The 26540-nt window shown below is 45.2% G+C and overlaps 1 protein-coding gene across 3 annotated transcripts in view; it reads right to left on the minus strand.

The window, feature by feature from the left end:
* Positions 1–3849: 3849 nt before the first annotated feature.
* LOC126529157 (testis-expressed protein 2) overlaps positions 3850–26540 on the minus strand; it is a 43718-nt gene continuing 21027 nt past the window's right edge. For all 3 annotated transcript variants that reach the window (XM_055069639.2, XM_050176753.3, XM_050176752.3), the window contains exons 6-15: positions 25717–25961; positions 24834–25060; positions 22762–22965; positions 22021–22211; positions 20999–21124; positions 19613–19821; positions 13953–14060; positions 11894–12103; positions 9779–9899; positions 3850–8501 (exon numbers count right to left, since the gene is read on the minus strand). In XM_055069639.2, coding sequence (XP_054925614.2) covers positions 8430–8501; positions 9779–9899; positions 11894–12103; positions 13953–14060; positions 19613–19821; positions 20999–21124; positions 22021–22211; positions 22762–22965; positions 24834–25060; positions 25717–25961 — 1713 coding nt within the window. In that variant the 3' untranslated portion in view covers positions 3850–8429. The remainder of the gene's footprint in view (positions 8502–9778; positions 9900–11893; positions 12104–13952; positions 14061–19612; positions 19822–20998; positions 21125–22020; positions 22212–22761; positions 22966–24833; positions 25061–25716; positions 25962–26540) is intronic.

The following is a 26540-nucleotide window of genomic DNA, read 5'->3' on the forward strand; positions in this document are numbered from 1 at the left end:
CGCAATGGACAGTTCACTACGCTGACAGAACACTAACCCCCCCCACCGCCGGTTTGCTGACGTGACTCGTAATCTTCGTTACAATGCACGGAGTTGGCGAGACAGAGCTGTACTATGAAGGGTGTCCCAGCTAACGTTAGCCAAGCTGTTCAACGAAAAAAAAAAGGATTCAAAAAGCACGTTGCGCGATACGATCTTAACACCTCCAGTGTTTAGTCGTCGAATCACTGGGGACCAAATACCATAGCTTTCATTATTGTACCTTGCACCACGTTTTTTTATATTTAGATACTCTTTTTCTTTCATTGAACAGGTAGGCTAGAATTAGCTGGGATACCGTATATAGTTATGCTATATGATGTATCAGACTACAGGTAGCGGCAGTGCCGCCACCATGCGATACTGCCATATCAGCCGCAACTATAAAGGGACGTGCTAAAGAGAAAAAAAAATGATTCGAGCTGCGTTAGTAACTTATACCATACCACAATAGCAGAAAGAGACACTATTATACCGCAAGTAGACGCTCAATTGGTATGCTAGAAAAAATTGCAAATATGATCAGACAGGTGGCGACGTTACCTTGAAATTCCCACACCGCTTGCTATGACGTCACGGATTCCGACGATGCCTGCTCGGGCACTGTTAAATATTTATAGGTAAAGATTGTGTTGTAAAACATCCATAGGTGGAACCTAGCTAGCAAGATTCAAGAACTTTTATACTGAACCACAACAGCCGAAAATGTGAGGCGGGAAAAAATAGGCTTTGTCATCCGCAACATGAAGCTTATGTACAAGCCCCGAGGTTCTGGTGGGAAATTCAAGAATAAAGCTATGACCGTCGTATTCTCAAATACAACAGACAGCCCACAAATGTGAAATCAACGGAGCTATAGAGTTCTTAGTGAATTTCCATAATTACAAAATTATGCGTAACTTTATCAATCTAAACTGACTCGGTGCTTCTCCTTAGAGTCTTTTCAACGGACACGAAACATCGCTCTGCTGCAAGATTCCTTAATTTCAAAGATAATCAATGCATAAAAATACCTCCATGATCATATGTCCCACCAACACGTCTGTATGTACGCCATCATTGTTGCATGTCATATTGAGGCCGCTAATGAAAGACGAAGACAGAGAAAGAAAAACGCACGACGACGAAATGGGCGGTAATTTTAACTGATTTATCATGGATTTATCATTGCAAATGACACATCAATGGAACACACTGTCTGCACGCTTTACCTCTGCCCCTTCTATAATGCATTGGTTAATAGAATACTGCCAAAAAAAAAAAATTTTACACCACTTATTTCGTAGTACTCTCATCAGGTAGCTGCAGACCTTGTAGTGTCGTAGCAGAATTCCTCTAGAAGGCGCAAAAAAGAGAAAATACGTGTCCTCTTTCAAGGCGACCATTTCGATATGCACGCCAAACGGTGCGTGCCTTAATTCTTGGCGTAACAAAGCAGCTCTGCATTACATGAAAAATCGGAAGTGGCTGTACCAGCCGCCGACGCAGGCGCGCATCAGCCTGTTCCAAGAATCTCAACAATGCTGCACAATGACAGTGTCTAGCCGAAAGCTAGTTCGGTTTACGGCTCAACCCACTACAGGGGGGATCGACCGTGAATAGGGCGGCATAGGTAAAAAGGGAAGAAAAACCTAAATGTCCGTTTCCTGGACGTCGTTCATCGGAGGCAACAATCTTTGCAAGCAGCCATGCTAGATTTGCAAAACGTCCACTTAAACAGTTGCTACCTATTAAATATCGCTTACTGCAAATGCCCGTGCAAAAAAAAAAAAAAAAAAGGATAAACCCCGTGACATATGACCGTTTGCGTGCCGCGATTGCTGTGCTCCCAAACGTTCCGCATACAAACGAACATAGCATTTGGCTGGGTGGAATGCATTTGCATTTTGCTTTGCATTTTCGAGGTAAATTATAAAATACAAGTGATGTTTCCAGGTGCTCTTGTAGAGATAATGGGCAGTTTATCACCGTGGTGTCCTTATCACGCAAAATGTGCTCCAACCATTGTGCAATACACACCAAAGTTGACAGACACATTTTATAGAGATATGTCTCAACCTCACAAAACCTTCCGCGGCAATCAACTAAACGCATGTGCAATAATACGTCTCGCCAAAGGACAACCAACACCATTCTGTTACATGACCCAAGAACTTGACCAAGGAATGGCAGTGATATACAGTTGTGAACAACTAAAATACAAGTTAAGGACCTGCCGAGGCTGCTTAGTTGCTTTGGCGTTGCTCTGCAAAGCACGACATCACAGGATTAAATCCCGGCCATGGCGGCCGCATTTCAATGGGGGTGAAATGCAAAAAAACCTGTGTACTTCGGTGCACGTTAAAGAATTCCAGGTGGTTGGGTACCCCACTACGGCATGCCTCAGAATCAGATTGCAGTTCTGGCCTGTAAAATCCCATAATTTAACTTTTTTACAAGTTAGGGCTAACTAAAACATCAATTTCCAAGGCATTTTTGCCACTTCACGTAATGTTGCCATAATTTCGACTTGGCAACAGGATAAGTGGCAGTGTTAGATGTTTCTCTAGAGTTATTACCTCGGAAAGGTTTTCTACACTGCGCAATCTATTCTTAGCATTTCATTTGTCCACGACTGCATACAAAGTCATGGCTTCCTACAAAGCGCTATCCCCTGTATTGTGAAATGAGCCTCAGTTCAAAGCTCTTCAACTTCAAAAATGGAAATTCCCACTGCTCCATACATCACTTGACGCATGATGAGCCGGTGCCGTGGAGGCAATTAGACAAACACATTCAGACACCGCACGCGATGTATCACATTCTGTACACTACACGTCATCGATACACTGCAACGCACCGTCCATGCTCTACCATGCCACATGGGCATACCATAACAAAACCACACCCGAACCCACAACAACGGGAAGCTTTGCTGTTCAGCGTCCACTCCCAGGACAGCTAGATATGCTCAAGAGAGCACGCCGGGCGGCTATGACTTGTAGGGTCCTGAACCGAGGACACTACCCACAACTGAAGCCTCCCGACAGGGAGCGCCCCAGCAAGATTTTGTACACCTATTAAACTTTCTCTCTCTCTCTCTACTTCACCAAACGAAGCATGGCTCTGCCCTTTGACTAAAGTACACAATGCATTGATACCACTCCTTTCTCAAGTAACTTCTCACCAGAGCTGCTCAAGAAACACACATTCATTCCTGTGCACCTTTGCAGACACCGAGAGAATCTGGTTATACAAAAATTTTGCTCGGGAATCACTACGGGGGGGGGGGGGGGGGGGGGGGGGGGGGGGCGAGTGAAGCAGTGACTACTTCACTTGGCAGGCGGCAGTGCCGTTTACTTCCCTGTGTGAAGGTAGCTTGCCAAGTGGATGAACATATTGCTCTCTGCCTTGCCAACTCCATGCCCTGCAGTGAAGGCTAGGGCTCGTGTCAGCCAATCGGCAACAAGAGCCAGCTGGGTGTGTGTGGCTCCGGAGTAGGGAACAGTGGGCACCCACTGTGCACTGCTAAGCCTTTCACTGTGCACTGCTAAGCCTTTCACGATGCTTTCATTCAGTTGGCACCGCGAAGAGAGTGATTAGGGACGGACAGAAGCCCTTCTTTTGGTTATCATTCCTGGCTGGCTGATGCAACTCGCGGCTCGTGCTGCTATGTATGGATTTGGCAAGACAGAGTATAAGAACACAAGGGTATGACTCGCCATACATAGCCACAGCCTCATGTCCATATTTGGACAAGTGCGAGTGGTGGCAGGTGGATGAACGAAACGAGAAAAAAAAAGGAAGAAGAAAGCACTACTGACAACTCAGTACAGAACTTTCGATTGTTTTAATAAATGATATGACAAGTGCCGACTTGCTGTGCCAAGCAAAGAAACAGTGCGCGCTCTGCTGTTTGCCGTGCAATCCCCTCCCCCCCTACCTGCTCTGATAGACATCCATAGTAGACAGACTAGAACATGCCACAGGCTGGGTTGCAAACATACTGGTATACATAAACATACTTCACTAAAGATAATGCAGGATCTCTGTTCTACATTGCACCAAAGTATAAAGAGTTTTAAGCACTGTATAGACTAGGAGGAAAGAATATAATGCCAAGAAAAATAAAATTCTAAAAGCCATAGATTGAGATGAGGACAGTGGCCACTCGTGGATTCAGCATGTGGAAGGGGAGTGCGAGATGTTCAGCTGCTTAAAGGTGACCTTATACGTTCAGTTTCTGGCGAAGCTCAAAACATTTTACAGTGAAAACACAAAGTTGTTTTTCGTTGGCGCCAAATCAAAACTTAAGTAAACGAAGGTTACATCTTTGGTCCTCAATTGCTGCCATAGGCGACGCTGTGCTTTATATATAAACCACATGGTCCGTGCCACACTACCTAGAAGACATCCGTAAGTTTGAAACTTCAAGGTAGCACAGGAGTAGATTTGGAAAGAAATTCCGTAATTCGCATAGCTCGACTTGCTTTCTGCATTACAGCTAAAATATTTTCCATGCAGAAAAGCAGTTTCCTAGCTTTATCTACAGTCCACATCAGAAGTTTATGGGCAGTGGGACCTGAAAAAAAAATTAATACCCGTTTCCATGGCTTAGGTACACAGCCTAGTATATGGATTTTCATCCTATACAGTCAAATTTTCTTATAACGAAGTTGCATCTGATACTAGGGTACTTAAATTTTATCAAATAGTCACTAAGCATATATTTGCTACACAGTGACATCAGCAAGAAAAAGTATTTATATTATATCTGATAATTCGTTCTATCTGTTTGTTATTAGCAAGGTTCAACTGTACTAGTATCTGTAGACAACACGGCGTTTTTACGGTTTTACTGGCTATGGCTACAAACTGCTCAGAAATTGAACATATCGTTAGAAATCGCAGTCCGAAAACTTTCTATGTTGACTGTACATATGGCTCCATCTTTTCAAGTGTGCGAAACGTAAAGCTTTAGGTAAATATAGAAAAAAAAGCAATCAGACAAACCAAATGACACAGCTAGGCAGCCATCTTTGCAAATAGAAAGGATACTGCAGATATCTTTGAGGGTGAAAGGACAAGCAAATTTAGGGGCAAGCTGAAGTCTAAGTTCCAAGTGCGTCCCGAAGCCACTGTTTCCATGAACAGTGACCTGCCCCATGGGGGTCACGCCAGAGGATTCTTCCACACGGCTGCCCGAGTGGCCAAAAGCCAGCCTAACGAGCTGCAACCAAGAATAAACATGGCTACAGCGAAAAAGGAATGCATTCAATACAAAGTCGCACGTGTGCCAACAGCCTCACAAGCTTCGGACGGAACAACATGGCATTTCTCGCCAGACAACCTCAGCAACTTCAACCGGGAAAAAAATATCTCGCTTCACAGCGCACTCCCTTAAACCACCTCCAACATCCAGTGATGCAGAGAGCTCAGATCTAGTACCAGAAACACGTGAGCGTGTGGTAAACAGCACCCTCAGCACCGCCTGCTGACAAGCACCGGCTTGATTGGCCCGGTCAAGCAGGTCTGCTGGCTCAAGCCATGGATGCTACTCAAAAGTGAGCACCTGGCTTTTGTGCCACATGCTACCAACCTCGCCGCCAGTGCCCATGGTTATCAGCAGACGACACCGGCGACGCTGTCAGCCATGCGCTTGCATATTGCTGTTAACAGACCTGCATAGCCCTCGTCAAAATTGTCAAGGCCACAGCACAAAGATCGAAACTGCAGCTGGGCCATTTGGTTGGGCTCCTCCAACACTCCAAAGGTCTCAAGAATGAAGACAGATTTTTCTGTGTCAATATCTCTGGCTTTTGAGAAGAGGGCCTACAATTAATCTCGGCTACACACATCGCGGCCCATACACCTATGACGAAGGCCGCACGTGTGATCTGGGCACCAGAGAAACAAAGAGACCTACGTAGCCTTGCTTGGAGCCACAAGCACAAAAAAAAAAAGTACACCACATTTAGAACAAGGAGAAAACGCACGCTATATATTAATTATAAATACACATCTTCCTCTACTGACATCAATCCTTCTGTCAAGATCCACTGTAGGAAGCAATATATTCGTATTTGTCTTGACAGGGCTTAAACAAAAAGGTGTACTTTCTAATGGTGCACGAAAGTGCAACAGACTACAACAAAACAGCAGACTAACTGAGCAGGGTACTGCTTTATACTCTTGATAAGGAATGCACCAGCGTCAAGATATGTTAAGCTCGGGCGTCATCAGTTGCATTGACGACAGATCACGTTTCTCATTTGTTTCTGGCACAGTGCAAACTGATATTAACCAATGCAGCCTAACACCGGATTACAAATCTTGAGAGCTCAACACTCACACCCGTGCTTATGAATCTGAAAAAAATTATGAAACAACTTGCTGTTAGCGCTCATGAAAGGGCCCAAGGTGTGCTGCGACAAATGAGGTACAGTATGACAAACCCAACACTAAGTAAAAGCTGTGCACTTTCTTTCTCTTTTTCCTTAAAACAAGCCTTCGTGCGACACGAAAGTGCAAAACTAGCACAGCTTTTATGTAGCGTCGTCCAATCGATTTCGACGTGCAATAGAAAAGTACAAATTTGAATGCGCACATTTTTTTTTCGGGAAAACTCGCTCATAATGGATAGTGGGGTGTAAAGGAACGGAGACAGAATCTTGGGCTATGTATACAGGGACCACATCTAAGCACCATCGATCACCAAAGCCAACATTACAAAAAAGACAAACACTTCCTGAAAATCTCAGATTTCTCTTAGTTTGCGAAGAGTATTTTACCACACAATAAAGACACACACACCAAATGCAACTGAGCTGACACCTCGCAAGCGATCGCTGCAAGGGTCCTTGAAAACGCGCCACACAAGAAGCGCAAGAAGTTGCTAATTGCCTGACGTTGCAAGTTGCTTGAAGTATGCACAACACCCAAGATCACGACACACAAATCACAGAAACAACACCAAGAAAAAAAAATTAACGATGAGGTACATATTAAAATGATGCAACATCTTCGGGGAGAAATCCTCAACCACGCAGGCATCGGCAACAAGTTCACTTTGTCGTGGCTTAAACCTGAGAAACCTGCAGTAGAATGCCATGTGTGCATTCGACCCCGTATACAGTGACTGCAACACACACGGCATTTCTTTCAGAAACATTTGTGGAAGACGCACTTCATTCGCTCACTTCTCCCAGCAGTTTAAAAAAACCTAGTGGTAAAAACCTTTCACCGTGCAAACTTCGTTCTTCCCCTGTAATACTACTTCAGACCATCACCTTGTACTGTTTCTCCTCCTCTCGTTTCCAGTGCAGTCACGTGGGACAAAGTGCCAAGCTTATCTAAACTTCACAGAAGACTTCTGGCAAATATGACGCTTTAAAAGGTCGTGAAAGACTTTGTACGGAAAGGCCCAGCCGCCCAAGTGTGCCCTCAATTCGCTTATGTCAAGCTCAACAAACCCTAAATGTTAGGCTTAACACGACCTTGTTGTTAGGCCTAACGAAGACCTTGACGTTAAGCCTAACAAGACTGACATCAAGCCTAACAAATGCAACATTATGCACACAACATTCAGCTAATGGGCACGTGAGTGTCCTCAATTACGAAAGTTGCCGATTGTCTTCAAAAGGATCAAAAGAAAGAAGCATATGGCAATAACTAGCAGGAAAACTCTTTTATATCCCCACGAGCTCTGAAAGCAGAGTTCCCTCTAAAGAGTTACTTATTTTATCTGAGTCTGCAGCAAGGACGTTGTTTGAATAACATTTTGGTTGAGGAATAAGAGCTACAAAAAAAAAAGCTGCATGACAGGCAAAGCAATGAAGAAAGAAACTCGAACACAACAAAACCACTTTTGCAGCCATCACAGTTGTTCAGATGCAAACGCTCATTCCGTCTTAGCTTTTTCTTTCCTAAACATGTAAAACAAAGAATCGTATGGTGCAAGCATCCGCAACACTGAAGTGCAGAGAAAGGGTTATGTCAATAATAGATATTAATAATAAAAACGATAACGCAATAACTTTTTTTCTCCTGCAGCTACAGTAGAGATGTGCGTTGAAAGAAACTAAACTCAACACAATGGTGATCGCAGATCTGTGTTTACAGAATCCTAAGAAAGCCGTCGGTTAAAAAAAAGAAAGAAAGAAAGAAAAAGATGAAAACTGTGCAAAGCGATGGCAGAAAAATGTACATAAAACACCAAGCAATAAAATATCATTAAGTGGTACAAAAACAGTTCGTAATCTCCGAGTGCAGGTGGGCGTCCTCTCCAAAGTGTGCAACGACGTTGCGTCGCTGCAGCAGGCGACAAAAGTGCCATCGTCTGTTAGCAGTCTCACTCTCCGTTTCTTTTCTCTCTCTTTTTTTGGTGGGGACGGGCCGTGCAAAAGTGCACCTCACGATTCCGTGACGTCGCTGAACATGAACGGAACCACAAAGTCGTCCATGTTGGGCATGACGAAAATCCTCTGTCGTATGTTTTTTTTTTTGAGAGACAAGAAAGACAGCATATCAATATACCGATTACTGTTACAACATAGCAACATTAGCGACATGATTAAACACAGCCATTGAACGTAAATGCTGAAAGACAGTGCATGGCAGTTCCCGACACTAACATTTTTGATTTTCATTAAATGTGCCACGAGAACCTAGGCTGGCACACATTGCAAAGTTACATCTTCAGTAGAGGTGGGTGAACATAAAACTTACAAATACAAATACAAATTTTAACACCGAAATTTCAATGTATACAAAAATTTTGTAACAGAAATGCTGTCAAGTTTTAATTGGAAGTAGAACTTTCATAAGAGAGATGTGAAAGAGCACTGCAGAATAATAATGCATGAGATTTTTACATTCACCTCACTGTTTATATTTGTGCGCATGGAAAAAAAAGGAATATGACAGTGGAAAGAAAATATTAGACAGTGTTAGTATAGGGTACGCTATACCATTGCGTGCGCCACAAAATAGCGGGTCGTCACTGCTCATGCGCAGAACGCTAAAGGACCCATACCGTATAGTGTACGCACGCTGTTCCTCAGATTTAACTCAGATTTAGCGTTAGCGTCTTTGCGTGGTTTGCGGAGTTAGCGTGAAACATGGCGGCGGTCCCGGCTGCCTGCTTCAAATTGAATTTGGCGTTGCTTTTGTAAAATGCACTTCGTTCGTAGCAAATGATTGTGTAAACGGCTTTCGCATAGTCTCAGGCCGCTTCGACGACAGAGTATTATGGATAACCTTGTGGTGTTTTCGAGATCGCTTCTCGTTTCGCACGAGTCGAAGCCTAACGAAAGAAACATTCGAAATGTCAGCGCCACCTATCGCTAGAGTCTGGAAATAGCCGCAACGACAGCATATGGCCTCTGAGATCCAATGATCTCGCCAGCCAACTAAAACTAAAAAATGTCCGCTGCTTAGCACACGCTATAAGTTGCATTCGCTAAACTAAACTGTCTATTACTCTAAGTGAACTTAATCAATTCTGTAAAAGAAAACCGGAGCTGGTAGTCACATTAAAAAGTCAGGGGTGCTCTTTTAATGTCCCAATTTTACCCAACAGTAATAAGAGGTGCTTCAGGGGCACTCAAGTTAAAGGTGTGGCAAGTTATTTTCTTGCAAGATAGGGTAAGCGTGAGTAACTCTAATTGCTGTGCTTGTGCTGTTAAGATATATTAACAACCCAGTTTGCGCCCGAGGCAGATCACGTCACAGTCTTCACATGCAAGCTAGGCCAGCTCACCTGGAATTCGAGGAAGAGCATCTTCTCTATGCGCTCTGTGACCCGGGCAATGGTGACCTCTTTGGCTCCAAGCTTGGGTCGTGCCACCAGCTGCATCTTGGGCAGCGTGCGGAAGCCGTACCTACGTGCATGGTACAGCAAATGCGGAACAGGCTCAGAATTTTCACATGCTACTTGGAAACCTTGGTATAATGAAATGGGTTATAACAAACTAATGTATATATAACCAATTGTGATTTTCTCCAAATACATTGGAACACATGCATTTAAGAACTTGTTTTAACAAAGCAAAGATCTTTAAATGAATACAACAAACTTCTGTTTTCATTTGGGATGAAGATTTATTGATTATTATGTGCAGATTAGGGCGAAATCTGGTGGCGTAGGATGCTACCTGTAACTGGTCCAATGCAACAAGTTCAAAAACTTGTCGCCAACTGTCAGCTACATGGCAACGCGGCAAACTGGCCTTGCTTGAAAGTGATCACACACACTATTGCTGCCTCAGCTGCACTCTATTAATGTGACTCCATCATCAATCAGGTGTCAGTCAAGTTTTAGCCACCGTTCACAAAAGAGTTGACCTGGTTTGGCTTAATTCCATGCCATTAAGCATTACAAAATTATTCTCTTCAGGGGCATTTTTAAGGCAGAGCTCTTCCGATTCTTTCCCCTTGAACAGTCTGCATGACCCAAATCTGTATTGCTATACAGTAAACCACATTTTAAGTTGAACTCTGATAACTTGAAATATTGGTTAAGCCGAATTTCTTTTTTCCTGCCGTGGTGTCAGCCCGTGTGTTTACGACCTGTTATCCTGAAATTCCTTGCGCCTGAACTCCAGATCTTGAAATCTGAACTTCGAAAATACCAAGCAAAAGGCAACGGTGCAGTGTGGGCAGTCTCTCCTGAACTCGCTTTTCACCAGGTGGCAGCTCGCTAGCCATGCCATGCGCCGCACCAGGCAGCGTGTCCCCACTTTTTTCTGTCTATCAACCACTTGCACACACTTGTTCGGCTACTTACTGTGACAATACTGTGGTCTCACGCAGTAGCAGTGAGCTGGTATGCAAAGTCTTCGATTCACCCCCCCACTCTCACTTAGAATGCTGGCAGTGATGCATCAATGTGGTCACTGGCGTATTAATCGTGACCTTGAGCAAGATGATCGCCACTTTTGAACAGGTGTGACCAGCTTGACCAGCTCACTATGCACTGTGTCCAAAAGAAGCCGTATGCCAGCTCACAGGGTTTCGAGCGAGATCGCAGCTTGATAAGGATGCTCCCTTCGTGCTCGCCCACCTGGGAGGCCAAAATGCCGCATCACTCGTGGGTGACGCAGCATTTAGGTGGGTATGGGCTTGACCTGACAATTGCGCTCTTCCACCATTCAGTTTTGGTTTTCAAAGTGAATTAGTGAATTTGTCCACAATTTATCAGGACACAGAATATAGCAGTGCCAGCTTTTTAGATGTCTGGTAGAGATTATGCTTGTATGATCTGCTTCAAACATTGCATTAGGATCAATCTTCTTGATTCTGTGTCAAGCACACTGTCTTGGTGCAGTGCTAGTAATGCTGTTGTGCATAGATGCCGACATGTCTGGTACCAATGCATGCGAAAGTGACTGAGAATATTACTTAGCAGCATTTTGGAAAGGCTTCATGTAGTCATGTGAGGCCAGTGGGCTTCTATTTTTTTATTTTGCTTATCTCAAAACTCTGCTCATCTCGAAATGTTTTTCAGTTTTTACACCTTTGAGTTGACGGGTTGTAGTGGATTTTGATGTTTTTAATACTACAAATGTTCACTATGTGCATATTCTTTCGATGCATGTTATCTGCTGCATTTATACAGTCGCAACTAATACTGTTGCGCTGGTTTGGTGCCATAATTTGCATTTATCTCCACTAGGTTTTCAAGAGGAGGTGCTGCATCAGCTGTATGCTACGAGACCTCCTTTTGCGAGACACCCATGCATGTATTTTCTTTACAATGCGAATAAAGTTTGGCTTGCTTTCAAGTTCGAGTGGCCGCCCCAAAGCATAACGCTGAGGGCTAGCGAGTAGCACCGAACGTGCTGGTAAGCTCTGGACACATCGAAAAAAAACTCACCAGACGCGGTCTGTAGGTGGAGGCGGGATGTTGAGGGCCACCGTGCCCACCAAGTGGCTAATCTCGACGGTAAGCACGAGGGGCGTGTTGGAGACCTCCTCCATCTTGCGCTTGATGTAGCGGTTCTCGGTGGCCTGCTGGAAGTAGCGAGACTGGGCGATCTTGTCCACCAGCTCCAGCAGCTTCTTCCCCGTGCCCGTCGCGGAGCTCCTGCACGCATGCCATGGCAACGACAAGTCTCGCTCTGCACTCCGCGGCCCAACCACAACTGCAGCAAAGGGGACAAGCCAGGCAGGCAAGCTGCCGGGCCACACGTCCCGCGGCTGACCCATAGATAATGAGAGTTTGTCCCTCTTCCACTTCGAAATGAGATGGCTGTGCAATCTCTTGCTTAACCGACAAGGCAGCTGCCGGCAGACAGATGTCAGTACGCAATTCGAATTACAGCTGATGGAACCGATTGTCACGTGAATTAAAGAATCGTTTCATATGTAAAATTCGTGCCCTGGCCAGACCATGGTGGCTGGTTTGAATTGTCCGAAAATTCTAATTTGCGACCTCTCAATGTAAATAAGGAAGAGCATGATGAGTCAATGAAAGGACAAGAATGAGTTGACATTGAAGCTGAAACTACGAGGGATGGGTTGAAGGTCAGCATGACGTCTGACATACCTTGCAGTGGTGCAGAGACTAAGTAATGTTGACTTGTGCCCCGTTTGCATGGCATTTTGCAGTATGCCAATAGCACTTCACTTGGCAGGCAAGCACTCCCATTGTTGGGACTCCAAAAGCCACTTATGCAAGTTCTGGAAGAGCCGCATTGTTTACTCTGTACTAGCACTAATACTTTACCATCACGAATTATGTATCGGCCGGCGTGATCGCATTTGGACGAAGTTAAGAAAGTGCCGATTCTCGTATAGCGTGCACTGCCATCGGCTAGGGACAAACGGAGCCAAGCGCGCCATCATGTGTAGTACCTAGGAAAAAGCAGATTTTCGAGAAGCAAAATCTCCAGGTTTTTCTCTCGCAACTCACACATGCGCACAAGGGTTGGGCAAAGGTGGCGCAGCTCTAGCATGTATGGGTCCTGTAAAAAAATTTCTTGGCACTCTTGGTATTTCTTGGTATTCTTGGCACTGTGTCAAGAATGCAGGCGCTCACAGGTGCTGATTCCTTTTGCAAGTCTAGTTGTGCGAAGTTCAAGGTATCCCCGAAAGCGGCATCTGATAATGCGGTACGTGTCTTTTGGCAACTTGTGGAATAAAGTCACTTATTTGCGGGCGACTCCGGGGATGCATTTTTTTATAAAATACGCCCTCGGCACATGCATTTTGCGGGCTACATGTACACCTTATTGACGACTGTTTACTTTTCGAACACACAGGCAGCAGCAATCGTGGAACAGCAGAGACCGACAAGCAACATGTTTTTAGATCACAGTGACTAGCAGCGATTTCTCTGCTGCAAATTTTGCCTTCTTCAGGAAATTGTCTGAATAAGCTTGCTTGAGACAAGTACACCTCTGGTACACGTGGCGTCCTGCACTGCTGGCACAAGAAGGTGGTGCAGACACCACAATTTCTTTTAGCATGCACTTTCTGAAATTTGCACTGCCCTGTCTTTCAACAGCTTTGAAACGTTATCATGAACAGAACTTGTTTTTTGTAAATCTTGACACAACATTAGCACGACAATGGCCAACGACAGCATGATGATGGTTATTACGAAGCTATTTTTGACAATTATTACTATTATGATGGCTATCAGATTGATCACCACAGTGGACAACAATGACAGGATGATAGCATTGTGATGGCCGACAACGATGATGGTCGGACTTGTCAAACCCCTGAAGCTGAATCTGGGGTGGGGACAAATATGAGTTTTCCCTTGAGGCTTCTGCGAAGGAAACATGATGGCGATGACATCTAGTGACACCCCATGAAAATTGCCTGAAGTACCTGCAACATCTATTGCTGTGAAGTATAGAAAGCAGACAGCACACGCCTCTATAAGTGCTAATTTAGAAGAAGAAGGTCTTTTCACGAGCACTCACGGGTCTCGAGAGATGGCGCTCGACTCCCCCTTGTCAGCAGTGGCCCCCTCATCGTCCGATGAGGAAGCGGCACTCTCGTCGTCATAGGCATCATGGTTTATGGCAAGGCTGCACAAAGAAAGGAACTGCCAGTGAGAACCCATTTCTCTGTTCCGAAACTCTCCAACATGCAAGATCCAATGTGTCATGTCATGTCTACATGAACAGCAAAGCCCCTCTCACACAGCACATACTGTTTGCTCTTAGGCAGCAACCACATGGAAAGCATTTCGGATGTATTTTTGGTATGGCCTCAACCGGCATAGTGGTGAACATTTTGCGCGGTAGGACACTAATGTGCTAATGCCGGACGACTTGCAACAAAATCCATCAAAACATGTTTTATATGGCTACTGCTTTAGGTATGCTTTTGCAGATTATGTATAATGAACCAAACAGACGCAATCACATGACTTTATAAGAGCCTATTTCAAACTTCAGGTACTGCTTTGTAACAGCAAAAGCTTGCTTCCTTGACAACTTGGGAAAGTTCAATGGCAGTTGCCTGCATAGACAAAGGCTCAGGCACAGTTGAACCTTGTTATGACGAAGTCACATCCGACATGAAAATACATTTGTTATATCCAATATTCTTTACAAGCATGTTTTTGTTACATGCTGATATTGGCAGAAAAGCCCTCTAGAGCTACGTTGTTATATCCAGTAATTTGTTATATCCGTGTTTGTTATAAGAAAGGTTGACCGTAGTCAATTCTTTTAATTGTATAGGCACTCCTGCACATGTTGTATAAATAGGTAGGTCATACTGATCACAAAGGCAATGTCATGAAACATCAGAAGACTGCTGCAGACGTCGTAATCACTTCACTGAATCACCTAATACAATTGTTGAGAACAGGCAATGCTCTATGGGGAATTGCAAATGTTGCTTTGGTAGAAGAAAACTCAGTGATGTTGTCCAGCTGAATCTCAACACAACTTACCTGCTCCTGCTGGGCTAGATGGCATTGACCCCAAGTTCCTAAGAAGCACTTCTGCACACTGGTCTATTTTTCTGCCTGAACATTTTTCACGATGCTTGCAGTGCTGCATCATGCTGAGCGATCGGCTTTACTTTTCCTGCAAAGCTCAACTTTTGTCGTTCGCTAATGACCTGTGCTGTGCTATTGATAATTCCCTAGCCATATATTGCACATTTATAGATTTAGAAGAAAGCACTCAATTCTGTCTAGCATCCTGTTGCCGTCAAGCTTCAACTTTATAAAGCAGCAGTCAGGCCGAAACTCAAGCATGCGTGCTCAATTTGGGACCAAAGCCAAGCAACACTGACCGATATGGTTCAGTCTATTTAGAACTGAGCAGTTCACTTCATTTTTTCTAATTACTCTCATAACTCCAGTGTATCAAAAATGAAATAAGACCTTGGCTTAATAGCATTAGCTTCTTGTCGCATACTACTGCAACTGTGTCTTTTCCGCAAGATATATCACACTAAACCCATCCTTAAAGACCACTTGTTCCATCACCCATCCCATGTGTAATACCGCACTGACCTTCGATAACAAAGTTGCTGTCTCATCGAACCACACTAATGCCTACCTTGTGGGTTCACATGTGCATCCCGATATCTCCGGAGCGGCCACGCTGTTATGACGCGATAATCATGCTCGCTCGTGGAGGGTAGCGGGGAGAGGGCACGTTCGCCGCTCCCGCTGCTCTTCGCGCCTGGCCGCGATGCCACAGCCAAAGCACCCTGCTTCCCTTTTTTGAAACCAGGAGACTCCCTCTCTGCCGCTCGGGGAGAAGCGCTATTCCCCCAATGCATCTTTGTCTTTCGGCTGAAGAGCTTGCGACTGGCGGCATCTCAATTCAGCTGCTGAGACCGCCGCACGCCGTCCCTCTGCTGCGCTCGGCCTTCGTGAGCGACTGACTGCCCCAGGGCCCGAGCGCAGATCCACTCTGGGTGAGCTGAACTATTATCAGCCCTTTTTGTGGTTTCTAACATTGTGCGGTTTCTTTCGCCTCAGATGTGCGGAACGCTCCGCCGCTGTGGTTTTGTTTTGTATTTGTGGTTGCTGTTGCCTTTGTTAGTATACGTAACTATAAGGTGAAGACAGGCTCCCCTCCCGCCTAGCCTGAAACTCCCGTGGTCGCGACTCACTGCAGACCACGTATTAGGGGTCACAGCTGTGACTGTTAGGGCTGCTGCGAAAGCGCTAGTGAGCGACTGCCACTCCGCCGGTGCAGTGCGATCCAGAGAAGGGTCAGGTGCGCACGCGTGAACTTGAGCAATACCCCTATAACCTTGACTCGTTTATACGAAGAACTGCAAAAGGCTGGAACCACCTTCCCGGCAGCATTGTTGCCATCTAAATTCAAACAAGCTGTCTCCAATTACCTCCACTCCTCTCTGTAATGCCCTTGGGCCCAAAAAGTATGAACAATGAATAGTAAATAAATAAATAAATGAACACAGATACAGTTAAAGGGCCCCTCACCAAATCTGGCCTTTTCAAACAAAGAAGTGCAGCGTATACATGACGTGATGACATTTATGTCTAAAAGCGTCACCGTGCACGCTGCCTAAAATAGGTGAAATTTCCAACTAAATGCCAAACACAAAAACCAAATTTCCAACTTCTTTTTGAGGGAACCCCGCTCCCAGCCAGAGCGCCAAAAAAAACAAGCAAGTGCCTCTTCACAATGCATGCTTCGTTCCTCGTTATGACTGCAGGGTGTCTACCAAGTTGACATTTCCAAATTCCCTGAGTTTTCCAGGTTTTCCCTGAGTGCCTTTGCGAAATTCCCTGAGTGATGTAGAACTACGTTTTATGGCAAGACAGGCTGGAACCATATCGCCCGATGCTGTCACTCTTTAGTAAGCATATGAAGATTAAAAAAAAATCGACTTAGTTCAATTTTAATACTAAGGAGTAGTGTTTATGTTATTAAAAAAAAGAATAGAAGGGAGGGGTTAGTAAAATGCACAGCAAATAAAATGTATTCGAAAGAAATTGCAAATCGAGTCAAACATTCTCAATTACAAATAAAAAGGAGATGCATACAGAAGCAAATATTTTCGAATATGAGCTATTTATACCAACTGATAGCAAGCTCAGTGGTATGAGCCCCGAGTTTTGTCACAATTGAGAGTCTCTCAGAACAGCTCGTAAGTCAACCTCAACTGTCCTGACATACTCTCAGCCCACGCACGACGCCTCAGTGTTGTGTTTCATTGCTTTAAAAAATTTATTTTCGTTTGTATGAGGGACACCTGCATCTCGGCGTCAACCAAGAGTGTTTTTTGAGCTCAGGCTCCTTCAAAGAAGCGCTCGCATACTTCATTCCCTGTTCATTCCTCAATGCGTCGGTCCTTTCTGTTCTCGTTCTCCTTTTGTCGCGCGTTCGCACTACGGACCATTTGAAGCATACTCTTGGTCAGTTTACAGTCAACGTCCAATTTTTCGGATACCCTAGGGGCCGCGAATACTTCCGAAAAATCACGCAGTCCAAAAAAAATAAAAGCATGTCTTTTACTGCTCTTAAGGGCTCAAATCGACACAGACACATCTGGAAAAGCTCTGAATGCCTGTCAGTACACTTATTAGGCATAGCGGTGCTCCTACTGTGACAGGAGAGGGCGGGTGCATGCGTGTAAAATTAAGGAATACATACTGTGTCCCGTGACAATTGCCCCTTTCTACGCTTGTTAAGCTTCACCGCAATACTTTTGCTAATGCTTCACCGCGTCACACAACTGTACCGAGGCGAAACTAACTTTCAGAAACCAGCATTATGGAAGGCGCCGTGCTTTCCGAGATTCGAAGCCAAAATTATTGCTGACAGCGGAGAAATGAAGAAACACGGCACCAAACGGCAAGAAGCTTAATAGCGAACGTCGAAGCAGCTAGGCGTAGCGTTGCCGCAGTGTTGGCTACGGCTTCCAGCGGATCTGCGTGCGATAGCCCCGGTTCGAGGCGGCGAGGTAATCAATATGGCAGCGGTGGTGGCTTTGATTAATGCCGTTTCCGACCTGCGGTCACGCAGAACGCCCGGAAAATCGGACAGCAAAGAGTTCTTGGGTCCGAAATTTCAGACGTTCTGATACATTGACTATGGGGTACGTGGTGGTGCCGCGAAGCCGTCCAAATTATCGGGAACCCGGAAAGTCGGTCGTTGACTCTACACTGGCAACTCCTCCAGCCGACGACAGGGCGTCAAAGACGATTCGTTCTGTCGTTCGATTCCTGTCTGTTACTCGAGCCAGCATTACCGCGACTTTCGACCCTTTCAATAAAATTAAAGCTAATTTTCCCTGATAGAGGCACAAAATCCCTGAGTTTTCCCTGAGTTTTTCCAGACTACTAAAAATCCCTGAGAATTCCCGGTTTTCCCGGTTGGTAGACACCCTGTGACTAATCATCCAATGCGGAAGGCGCAATGTTGAAAAAAAAAGGAAGAAAAGAAACAAAATTAAATGGCAATGGTGAATGCTAGAAATAAGAGAGACATGCATTCACATTAATTTGCACCTCTTTAAGGTCACAGGTCCCCGATTTAAACTGCGCTCACCGGATTGCAATTTGTTGTTTGAGAGTTCATTCGATACACATCCTGCCTCTTCGAGGAGCAAAGTGCAACTGATGGTGGCCCCGATGAGACTTTTGTCAGTTGCACAATATATATATATATATATATATATATATATATATATATATATATATATATATATATATATAGACACACACACACACACACACACACACACACACAGCTCTACCACATGACCAGCATCCCACACTTCACACACACGTTTGCCACTTTGACACTCCTCATGCTAATGCATTTGATGTCCCACAGCTACAGTATGGGAGAAGGCAGGGAAAGAACACTGCTTGGGAATGCTAGGTGAAGGCAGAAGGGGAAGGCGTCTCCATTGGCGAGTGCCACTTGCCTCCTGGCAGCATGGTAGCAGGTCAGTTGATTTCTTCCATCTCCTTTTAATAATGGACAGATTTGAAAAATTCTCAGTTTAATGCATCTCCGAAACTCTACCTTACGTGAACTCCATCCACCACTAAACGAGTGAGAAGACAGTGTACACGAAGTTACGGCCATCTCGCCTTGCTCTACCCTTGCACTTGCTGTAGATTACCTCCAAGACGGTGCACAGGCCGCGTATGCTGCCCTGGCAGCCACGCACCACTATGGTTGGGAGAGAGGAGGAGACGCATGCCCACCTGCCCCCCCCAGCGCACACTTGACCACGTTACAGTGTGCTCTCGCCCAAGTGAGCGGAGTCGCACTTTTCTGCGAGCAATGGCCACGGTGCATTGTTTTCACTCACGACTAAAAACGAAGTATATGTTGCATAGCAGAAGCAGAAAAGTACACAAATGTGCAGTCTGATTAAAACCATACATCAGTGAGTTCTAGTTTAACATATAAAGTAGTTGTTCCATAGAAAGCATTTGCAGATGGAAAAGTGCTACGAGAAATGTGTGGAGCAGGACTACTATGACTTCCCCACTGATGCAGGTTCCACAGCATTTCCTGCCTAGAATGCAGTGGAGTAAAGGGGCCGCAGTTTCGCAAAAAAAATCAATGTGTGAACCTTTCCCAACGACACTGATGCGCGAAATGAGACATGCAACACGTACCTCTGCATCTCCTCAGTCTGCGAGCGCTTGAGCCGCATTAGGTTGAGCTTGGTACTGAGGGTCATGTAGAAGGCCCCGCTGTAGGTGACGTCCATGTCGACCCAGACACCCCGCTTGTCTACCACGGCCTCTGAGGTGCGCCGTATGTATGGCAATTGCGAGCCGAGGTGAATGTCCGTCACCATCAGCTCCTCCATGAAGAACGGAACCTGACGACCCAGAAGTTTTGTAAAAACCGAGCTGACGAGACGCAAGCTTGTCAGCTGCGTGTATCTGTGTAAACACACCTGCACTCGCGAATTATGGTCAACCGTCAATAAACGTTTGAAATTTATGTAGTTTTCTGCCAAGGTGCTGGAGACTATTCAGGGCAAATCAAGGTGGTACGATGACTACATGTGCATTTTATAACAATTCCTTTTAATTGCAGAGTAACTAAATATCTTTACTGTACAGTCATTCACGCTACGTTTTTTCATACAAAGTCTTGAATCACCCGCTCGTATCATATGCAGAAGTTTATTAAATGTGAGCATTACACGGCGAGGAAAGAAATCTTTCGCAATTGCTACTGAAATGCCCTACCTCAAACGTCCCATCAAACACCATAGTGCTTTCACCAAAGCAGTTGTCTGTAGCGATACATTTTACCAAGAAGTAAAATGGAGTTACTTTAGGCAAGCAGAATGTTCAATTTACCCTAACTATTATGTTTGTGGTCAATTACTTGCCACCACTGCACAGAAATGGCAAAAATAGGTTGCATACACAAATGTGTATGCCGAGACTGAAGGGGGCAATGCAATAAGGTAATGAGGCAGGTACAAAAGAACTACCTCGGCAAAATAACATCACGCAAAATGTGAGTAGAAAACAGCCGTGCAAGTTAATGTGCGAATTTTGCCTTTTCAAACCTGCCATTTCAAAGCTCATCAGTTCTGAACCTGCAGTTAAAGGATTTCCTGCTCAATAATTTGAACATCAGATATTTCAAAAGTAACCTTGTTCATCTGAGTGTTGAAGTTATGGACCATTACTTACAGCATGCTAGAAAACAAAGCTGAAGTTTTTATTTTTATTAAGGACATACTGTCATCCAAGGACCAAGCAAGGCAGCATAACAGGAGGCAATTGGCAAGATAAGCTCAAACATAAGACAGGAACTGGGAGAAGTTCAGACATGATTTAGCACTAGCACAAGTTATAGCAAAAAAAGATAAGCAAAGTTATTTATTTCAAGCATACTTCAGTCCGAGAGAGAAGTTGCTTCAACTAACACCAAAAACAGCCTTGCTCCTTTTTCCTATATTCCGTTTACATGAAGCTCCACACTATTTGACCACAGCGGTTGACTCTGTAATTGAATCTTGGAGCAAGCGCACTCACCTTGATACGGTTGAGCTTCTTCTGGATGCGACGCCTAACGACGTCGGCCCACTCGTTCTGGGTGAAGATGTCGTAGAAGAGCCGCCCAATCAGCATGTTCAGCCACTGCGTCTCAGACTTGATACCCTGGGTAGGTGACAACAAATAAAAAGAAGGAAATAAAAGGTTCACTGTCAAACTTGCAACGAAAAGCTATGCCTGTGAGCGCTGCTGCACAATAGTACTGCATTTTTCCCGCTACGAATTTCCCTGGCAATTGGAAAATAGGAGATTCGAGATAATTTTTTTTGCTTACCAAGTTTCATAGCAGTAATGGACATCCAAACTTGTGAGATCACCGGCAATATGATTACTACTGAACAAACATTCAGTCCCTTTAAACTTTTAACCATTTACTTCAGGGGGCATGTCATGATCGCAGAATTGAAGCTGGCCAGTGCTAAAAGCATAACATTCAGCTAGAAGCCTGTGTGCCTTGCACCACTATTGAGAAATAAGCACGCAAAATCTCCAGCAACAGGTACTGTAGTTCCAATTAAAACCTTTCTGCACTGTGGGAAAAATTCAGCTCAGGAAAGTTGACAGGAATAGAACATGTGTGTTTCTCAAAACATGTAACTTGGCACGCAGTTTTTAGCAGAAGGCTATGATTTCAGTACTGGAGTGGTATTCCTGGATGATTACTTTCAAGGATACTTTCACTTGTGCGAGATTTCGTGCGTCTAGCACTGAACATGCCGGCACCTACGGGCGACAGTGTTCCTGGCATTGTGCCAGGAATGATGTCGCCCGTAGATGTCGACATATCTGGCTTTAGACCACGAGAGACCTCGCCAGAGTGAAGGTGTCCCCAAAGAGGCGATCATCTCGGAAAATCCTCCCCTGGCTGACTTGAATTCTACAATTAAAAGTCTTGAAATATTGCCATCTTCATATTTCTCCGCAGTGACGGATGAACACAACACCCTGTTGAATAAATGATGGGCACACAAGGTGCATGCGCTCCAGCCTCGGGACCGTACCTGTGAGAAACCGGTGCTAGGCGGGGAAGGAAGCAGCGAGGCCACGGCCGTGCTCTTCGGCATCGCGAGGCACGACGGAAGCCACTGCTGCTCGCGATGCCGCAGCTGAAGCTCCTCGATGTAGGCCTCGTACGTGACGAGCTGGCCGGACGAGTCATCAAACTGCATCCGCCTCACCTTTGAGCTCTTGCCTGCAAAGGGGCCGTGGATGGGAAAGATACTCGTGGCCCTATGGTTTTCACACAGATTTCGTCCACTGTTGGAAGCACTGAAGCTGCTCCAATGCTGTCATTGAAGGAAATTCTGGGGTTTCATGCATCAAAACCACAGTGTGATTATGAGGCATGCCACAGCGGGGGGAACTCCGGGTTAATTTTCACCACCTGGGGTTGTTGAACATGCATCCAATGGGTGGTAGGTTTCCACTAAGCAAATGCGTTCGTACCCGCAAGCTCCATACCGTCCAAACATTTAGATGCTGCAGTCGGTGGTGCCGCATCGTGTTTATTCGCTGCCTAGGCTCAAGGTCGCAGGGTGTGTTCGTAGCTGAATTTCGTCGGGCCTCTCTTACCGAGACGCACTGTTTCCCCATGCTTGCTTACCAAACCTTCGTTTACACAGACTACCAGGAGGCGTGGGTGGTCTGCATGACATTTTTCGCTACACACACTACGCATTCATTGACGTACTTCACTACACAAAGCGTCACTAAAACAAATAGAAAACTGAACCGAAGCTCACCACCACAAGCGATGGCCTGCTGGAACCTCCGGAACCACTCTTCCTTCTCCCGGCATGTCCGTGCGAACAAGTATAGCACCTCGTGCTCCAGCCTGGCCTGCGTGGCTGACGTGCACGCCTGCTGAGAGTCTTTCGACACGGAGCCGTTCGTCTGTGCCTGAGCCTTCTCCTGGCTCGAGTCCTTGCCAGCCACAGCAGTTTTGGCTAGAAGGTGCATAAGGTGGGCACAGCTCTCTCGAGAGAACGCTCACGCTGAACGGCAGCACTAAATCAGCATCGAATGGCAAAGTACTTCCCTAAAACTCCTAAATTTATCAATTTCCAGGAAGCAGGTAGACTATTACTAAAGAAAAACAATGGCAAAAAACTTCCATTCTTGAATTTTTGATCCGAGATTTATGTGCTGGTAGGCCAGCATGACGGTACGGATTTTCAAGGGCCATATTTACTTGTGCAAGACCCATGTTTTCTTTTTTAATTCGTATAGTGGCAGGGCGTACGTTAGCCGGGCCATACACCTGATCAAACCACAAACTAGATCGCGAATGACCTAAATAAAGAATGCAAACTCTGGCTACACACAATACACGCATTTATTCAACATTCAGCATCACTTATCAAGCTCTGTTTGACTCTTCATCGCTCCAGGTCATGTTTGCTGTCATTGTCACTGGAGCTTGCATTGCATTGTGGCAGATAAATTTGGTGAAACTTTTTTTTTCTTGAAATAATTTATCTCAAAAATAGGGACTGCAGGTTTTATACAAGTAAAGCATTCTCTAACATTTCCGCAATCCAGAACAGAAAACGTTCTTAAAATTCTTAGTTTGTACTCCTGCTTAATTGAGAATGCTGTGTACTTAGTCTCCGATGATAAACAATGAACTAGACTTGAAGCGATGCGGTCAAAATCCACGATGTTACTGCAAACTGATGCAGAAACTTCAGGATGTCGTTGACCGCTGCCTTTCGCTTCTTTTATGGTGCGCCAAGTCTAGTCCTGCAGCACAAGCTGCCGGTCTGCTATTGCAGGAGTGCAATTTTACTAAAACAGCTCAGCTTGCTACAACATATGAAACAGTACAGTATTAATCTCCGGTGCATCCCCCTCCAAGAGCGGTGAACCAGGGAGGCCGGCACTGAACGAATGCTGGAAGGCGCACGAAACCATTGACGAGGCAGACAACAATGTCAACACACGATTGCCGTTTGTGCTTGCGATCTGTTTTCAGCAAGGGTAACATCGACACTGTACTGCGATAGTACTTTCCCCTCCATTTTGCATGAACTGCATTTTGCATGAACTGCATGCATATTGCATGAACTGACAAGGCTTTACACCTCAAAGTCACCCAGTGGAACACGACAGGCACTGCTTCAGAGATTTTCCTGTGAAAAAAGTCTGCTGTGGCATCGGTAGCGGAGGTAAAAGTTAGGAAGACCTCCACTATTGATGTGGCATTTCATCGCTCTCAAAGTAGTTTTGGCATTGTGAAACAGCAATTTTTGAAAAACAAGGAACGACTGGGGGAAACTGCAGGAATTAATGAACCTAAAGGCAGCCAGAGAGAGAGCCAGGCTTGTTCTGTTCTGCAGAAACAGCACCTTTTGGTTTTGGCACTTGTAGAATTAAATTTTGTGTTGCTTTAGGAGAGCCATGATTAAGGTAAAGATTCGAGGAGCTTGATTTTTGTTATTTACAACAAGTCAAGGAAAGCGTGGGGAAAATTAGCTCTAGATTTCAATTGAAATTTGCAAATTATAATAAGGAAAGGGGAAATGAAAGTGGAAAAAAAAGATTTCGCCACGGGCAAGTGCCGAATCACGGACATCCGCATCACACACATAATGCAGAGATTTCTCAGAGAAATCCGTAGGGGGTTTCCGTTATAGCTTCCTGCTACAGTCAAGTGGATGACACTTTTCCTTTTCCTGTCAACTTCGGGTAATAGCAAACACGTTTTGTTCATTGAAGGTGTTGGTTACATCTGCGCTGCGCTATACAAAATATAAAGCAGCCAGTATATATATATATATATATATATATATATATATATCCAGCATGAACTCACAACTTGTCAGGTCGTCCTTGGAAGAGGCTGGGGCAGCAGCGGCAGCAGTGTCGGCCTCGTCATTGTTGGGGTCCCTCACGTAGAGGTCCTTCACCGTGTCATTCGCGTCCTCGTCGGAGTTGAAGCGGGTCACTGTGTCGGCCTGGCTGGAGTCAATCTGCATCTGGCGCACGTGGTGGTCCTCGGACGGTATCAGAAGACAAATCGGGTACTTCTTGTTCCACAATCTGGACGGGTGTGGACAGAACAGTTGAAGAAAAAGGCATGTCAATGTCCTTTCTTTTTGTTTTTGCTAGGCAGGAAATTTGTTAGACAGGTTATCTGTCCTAATTACTTTAATCTAGGCAGTGCCACAAATCTGACAAGGTCAGAAAAAGAGAAAAAATAAGAAAGCATGAGAGTGTGAGCACACACATTTCATTATGATTGGTTAATTAACATGTCAAAGTAGGCAGGCATCTGAATTTGTTGCAAGCACTGTTCCGAACGTTTGCAACCTCCCTCGTCTGTATAATATTTGTCTTTACGGACATTCCTGCTTCTCGTTTTCTGTAAAAATATGCAATGTCTTTCCCCACCCTGTGGTGTCAACCTTTCTGTGTTACAGTGAAAGCCATGTGGTTAGCAGCACAGTTGAGAAGTTTGTTGCATTGTTTCCACCACAATGTGGCTGTTAGGCAGCGTTAAGCGTCTGGTGGTTGCGGCCAAGCCGCATCCTTCTATCTAGACGACCCCCAACTTTGTACATCACTTCTCTTAAAAAGCATGAGCCTACATTTACGTAAATGCGGTGTGCGTCAGATCTACGAAAATCCTACGCTACTGCGAAAAAAACTTATACTGACACTGCAAAAAAAGGCCAGTGCCACCATAAAATGCTCACCTGTCCCGTGCCAGCTTCTCTGGAAGCAGCATGACCTTGGCATCGGTGAGGCTGAAGTGCCGCTGACTGACAAACACGGGCTCTGGGCGCTTCTCGTTCCACATGGCTCGGCGCGGCACCGGGTGCTTCGGCCAGCGCAGCCGCAGCATGTTCCCGGTCAGCACCAGGTGCACTGACTGGGTGTTGTTCATGTGGTGCGTCTCGATGTGATACTCGCTCTCAAAGGGCAGCTGGGACATCCAACCCTGCAAGGGGAATCGAGAAAGATCCCATGAACCCTCCGAGTTTGTTCCCTGGCGGGACAAGAAGCTCTCGTCCAGCAAGTACGTCGAGCAGCCATGGCCAGTGGAGTCCTCGAATGAGGACACCACCTATTCGACCTCAAGAGCAACGACCTCGATAGTCCAAATAAATGTTTTCTCTCTCTCTCTTCCCATGTCACGAATCAATAGCAAAAGTGCCAAAGACGCTGAAGTTGGCTGTGATACGTTTTGTACGATTGGGTTGTTCAGCAGCACAGGCAGTTCCTACATTGAAATAGCCAGAAAGTTATTAGCGTCGTGCCCGTCTGTCTTTGTAATGTGGTCCCATCTGTCTTCGAACACTAGGGCTCCACCCAGTATACTTAACGCACCAACTTCCTATAGTTCTAACAGCACATAGTGTACCAGATACAGTCAACACACATTAGAATGGACCATAATAATCCAGCTAGAAGGTGCGTCACAGCCAAAGTCCGTGCTATATAAAAGTAGGGCCATGGTGTGTTGAGAAATGGCGGTACTTCGCAAGTACTGCTGTCTAATCCGAAAGCAGTCACAAAA

This window comes from Dermacentor andersoni, chromosome 8, assembly GCF_023375885.2.
Source record: "Dermacentor andersoni chromosome 8, qqDerAnde1_hic_scaffold, whole genome shotgun sequence".
NCBI lineage: Eukaryota > Metazoa > Arthropoda > Arachnida > Ixodida > Ixodidae > Dermacentor > Dermacentor andersoni.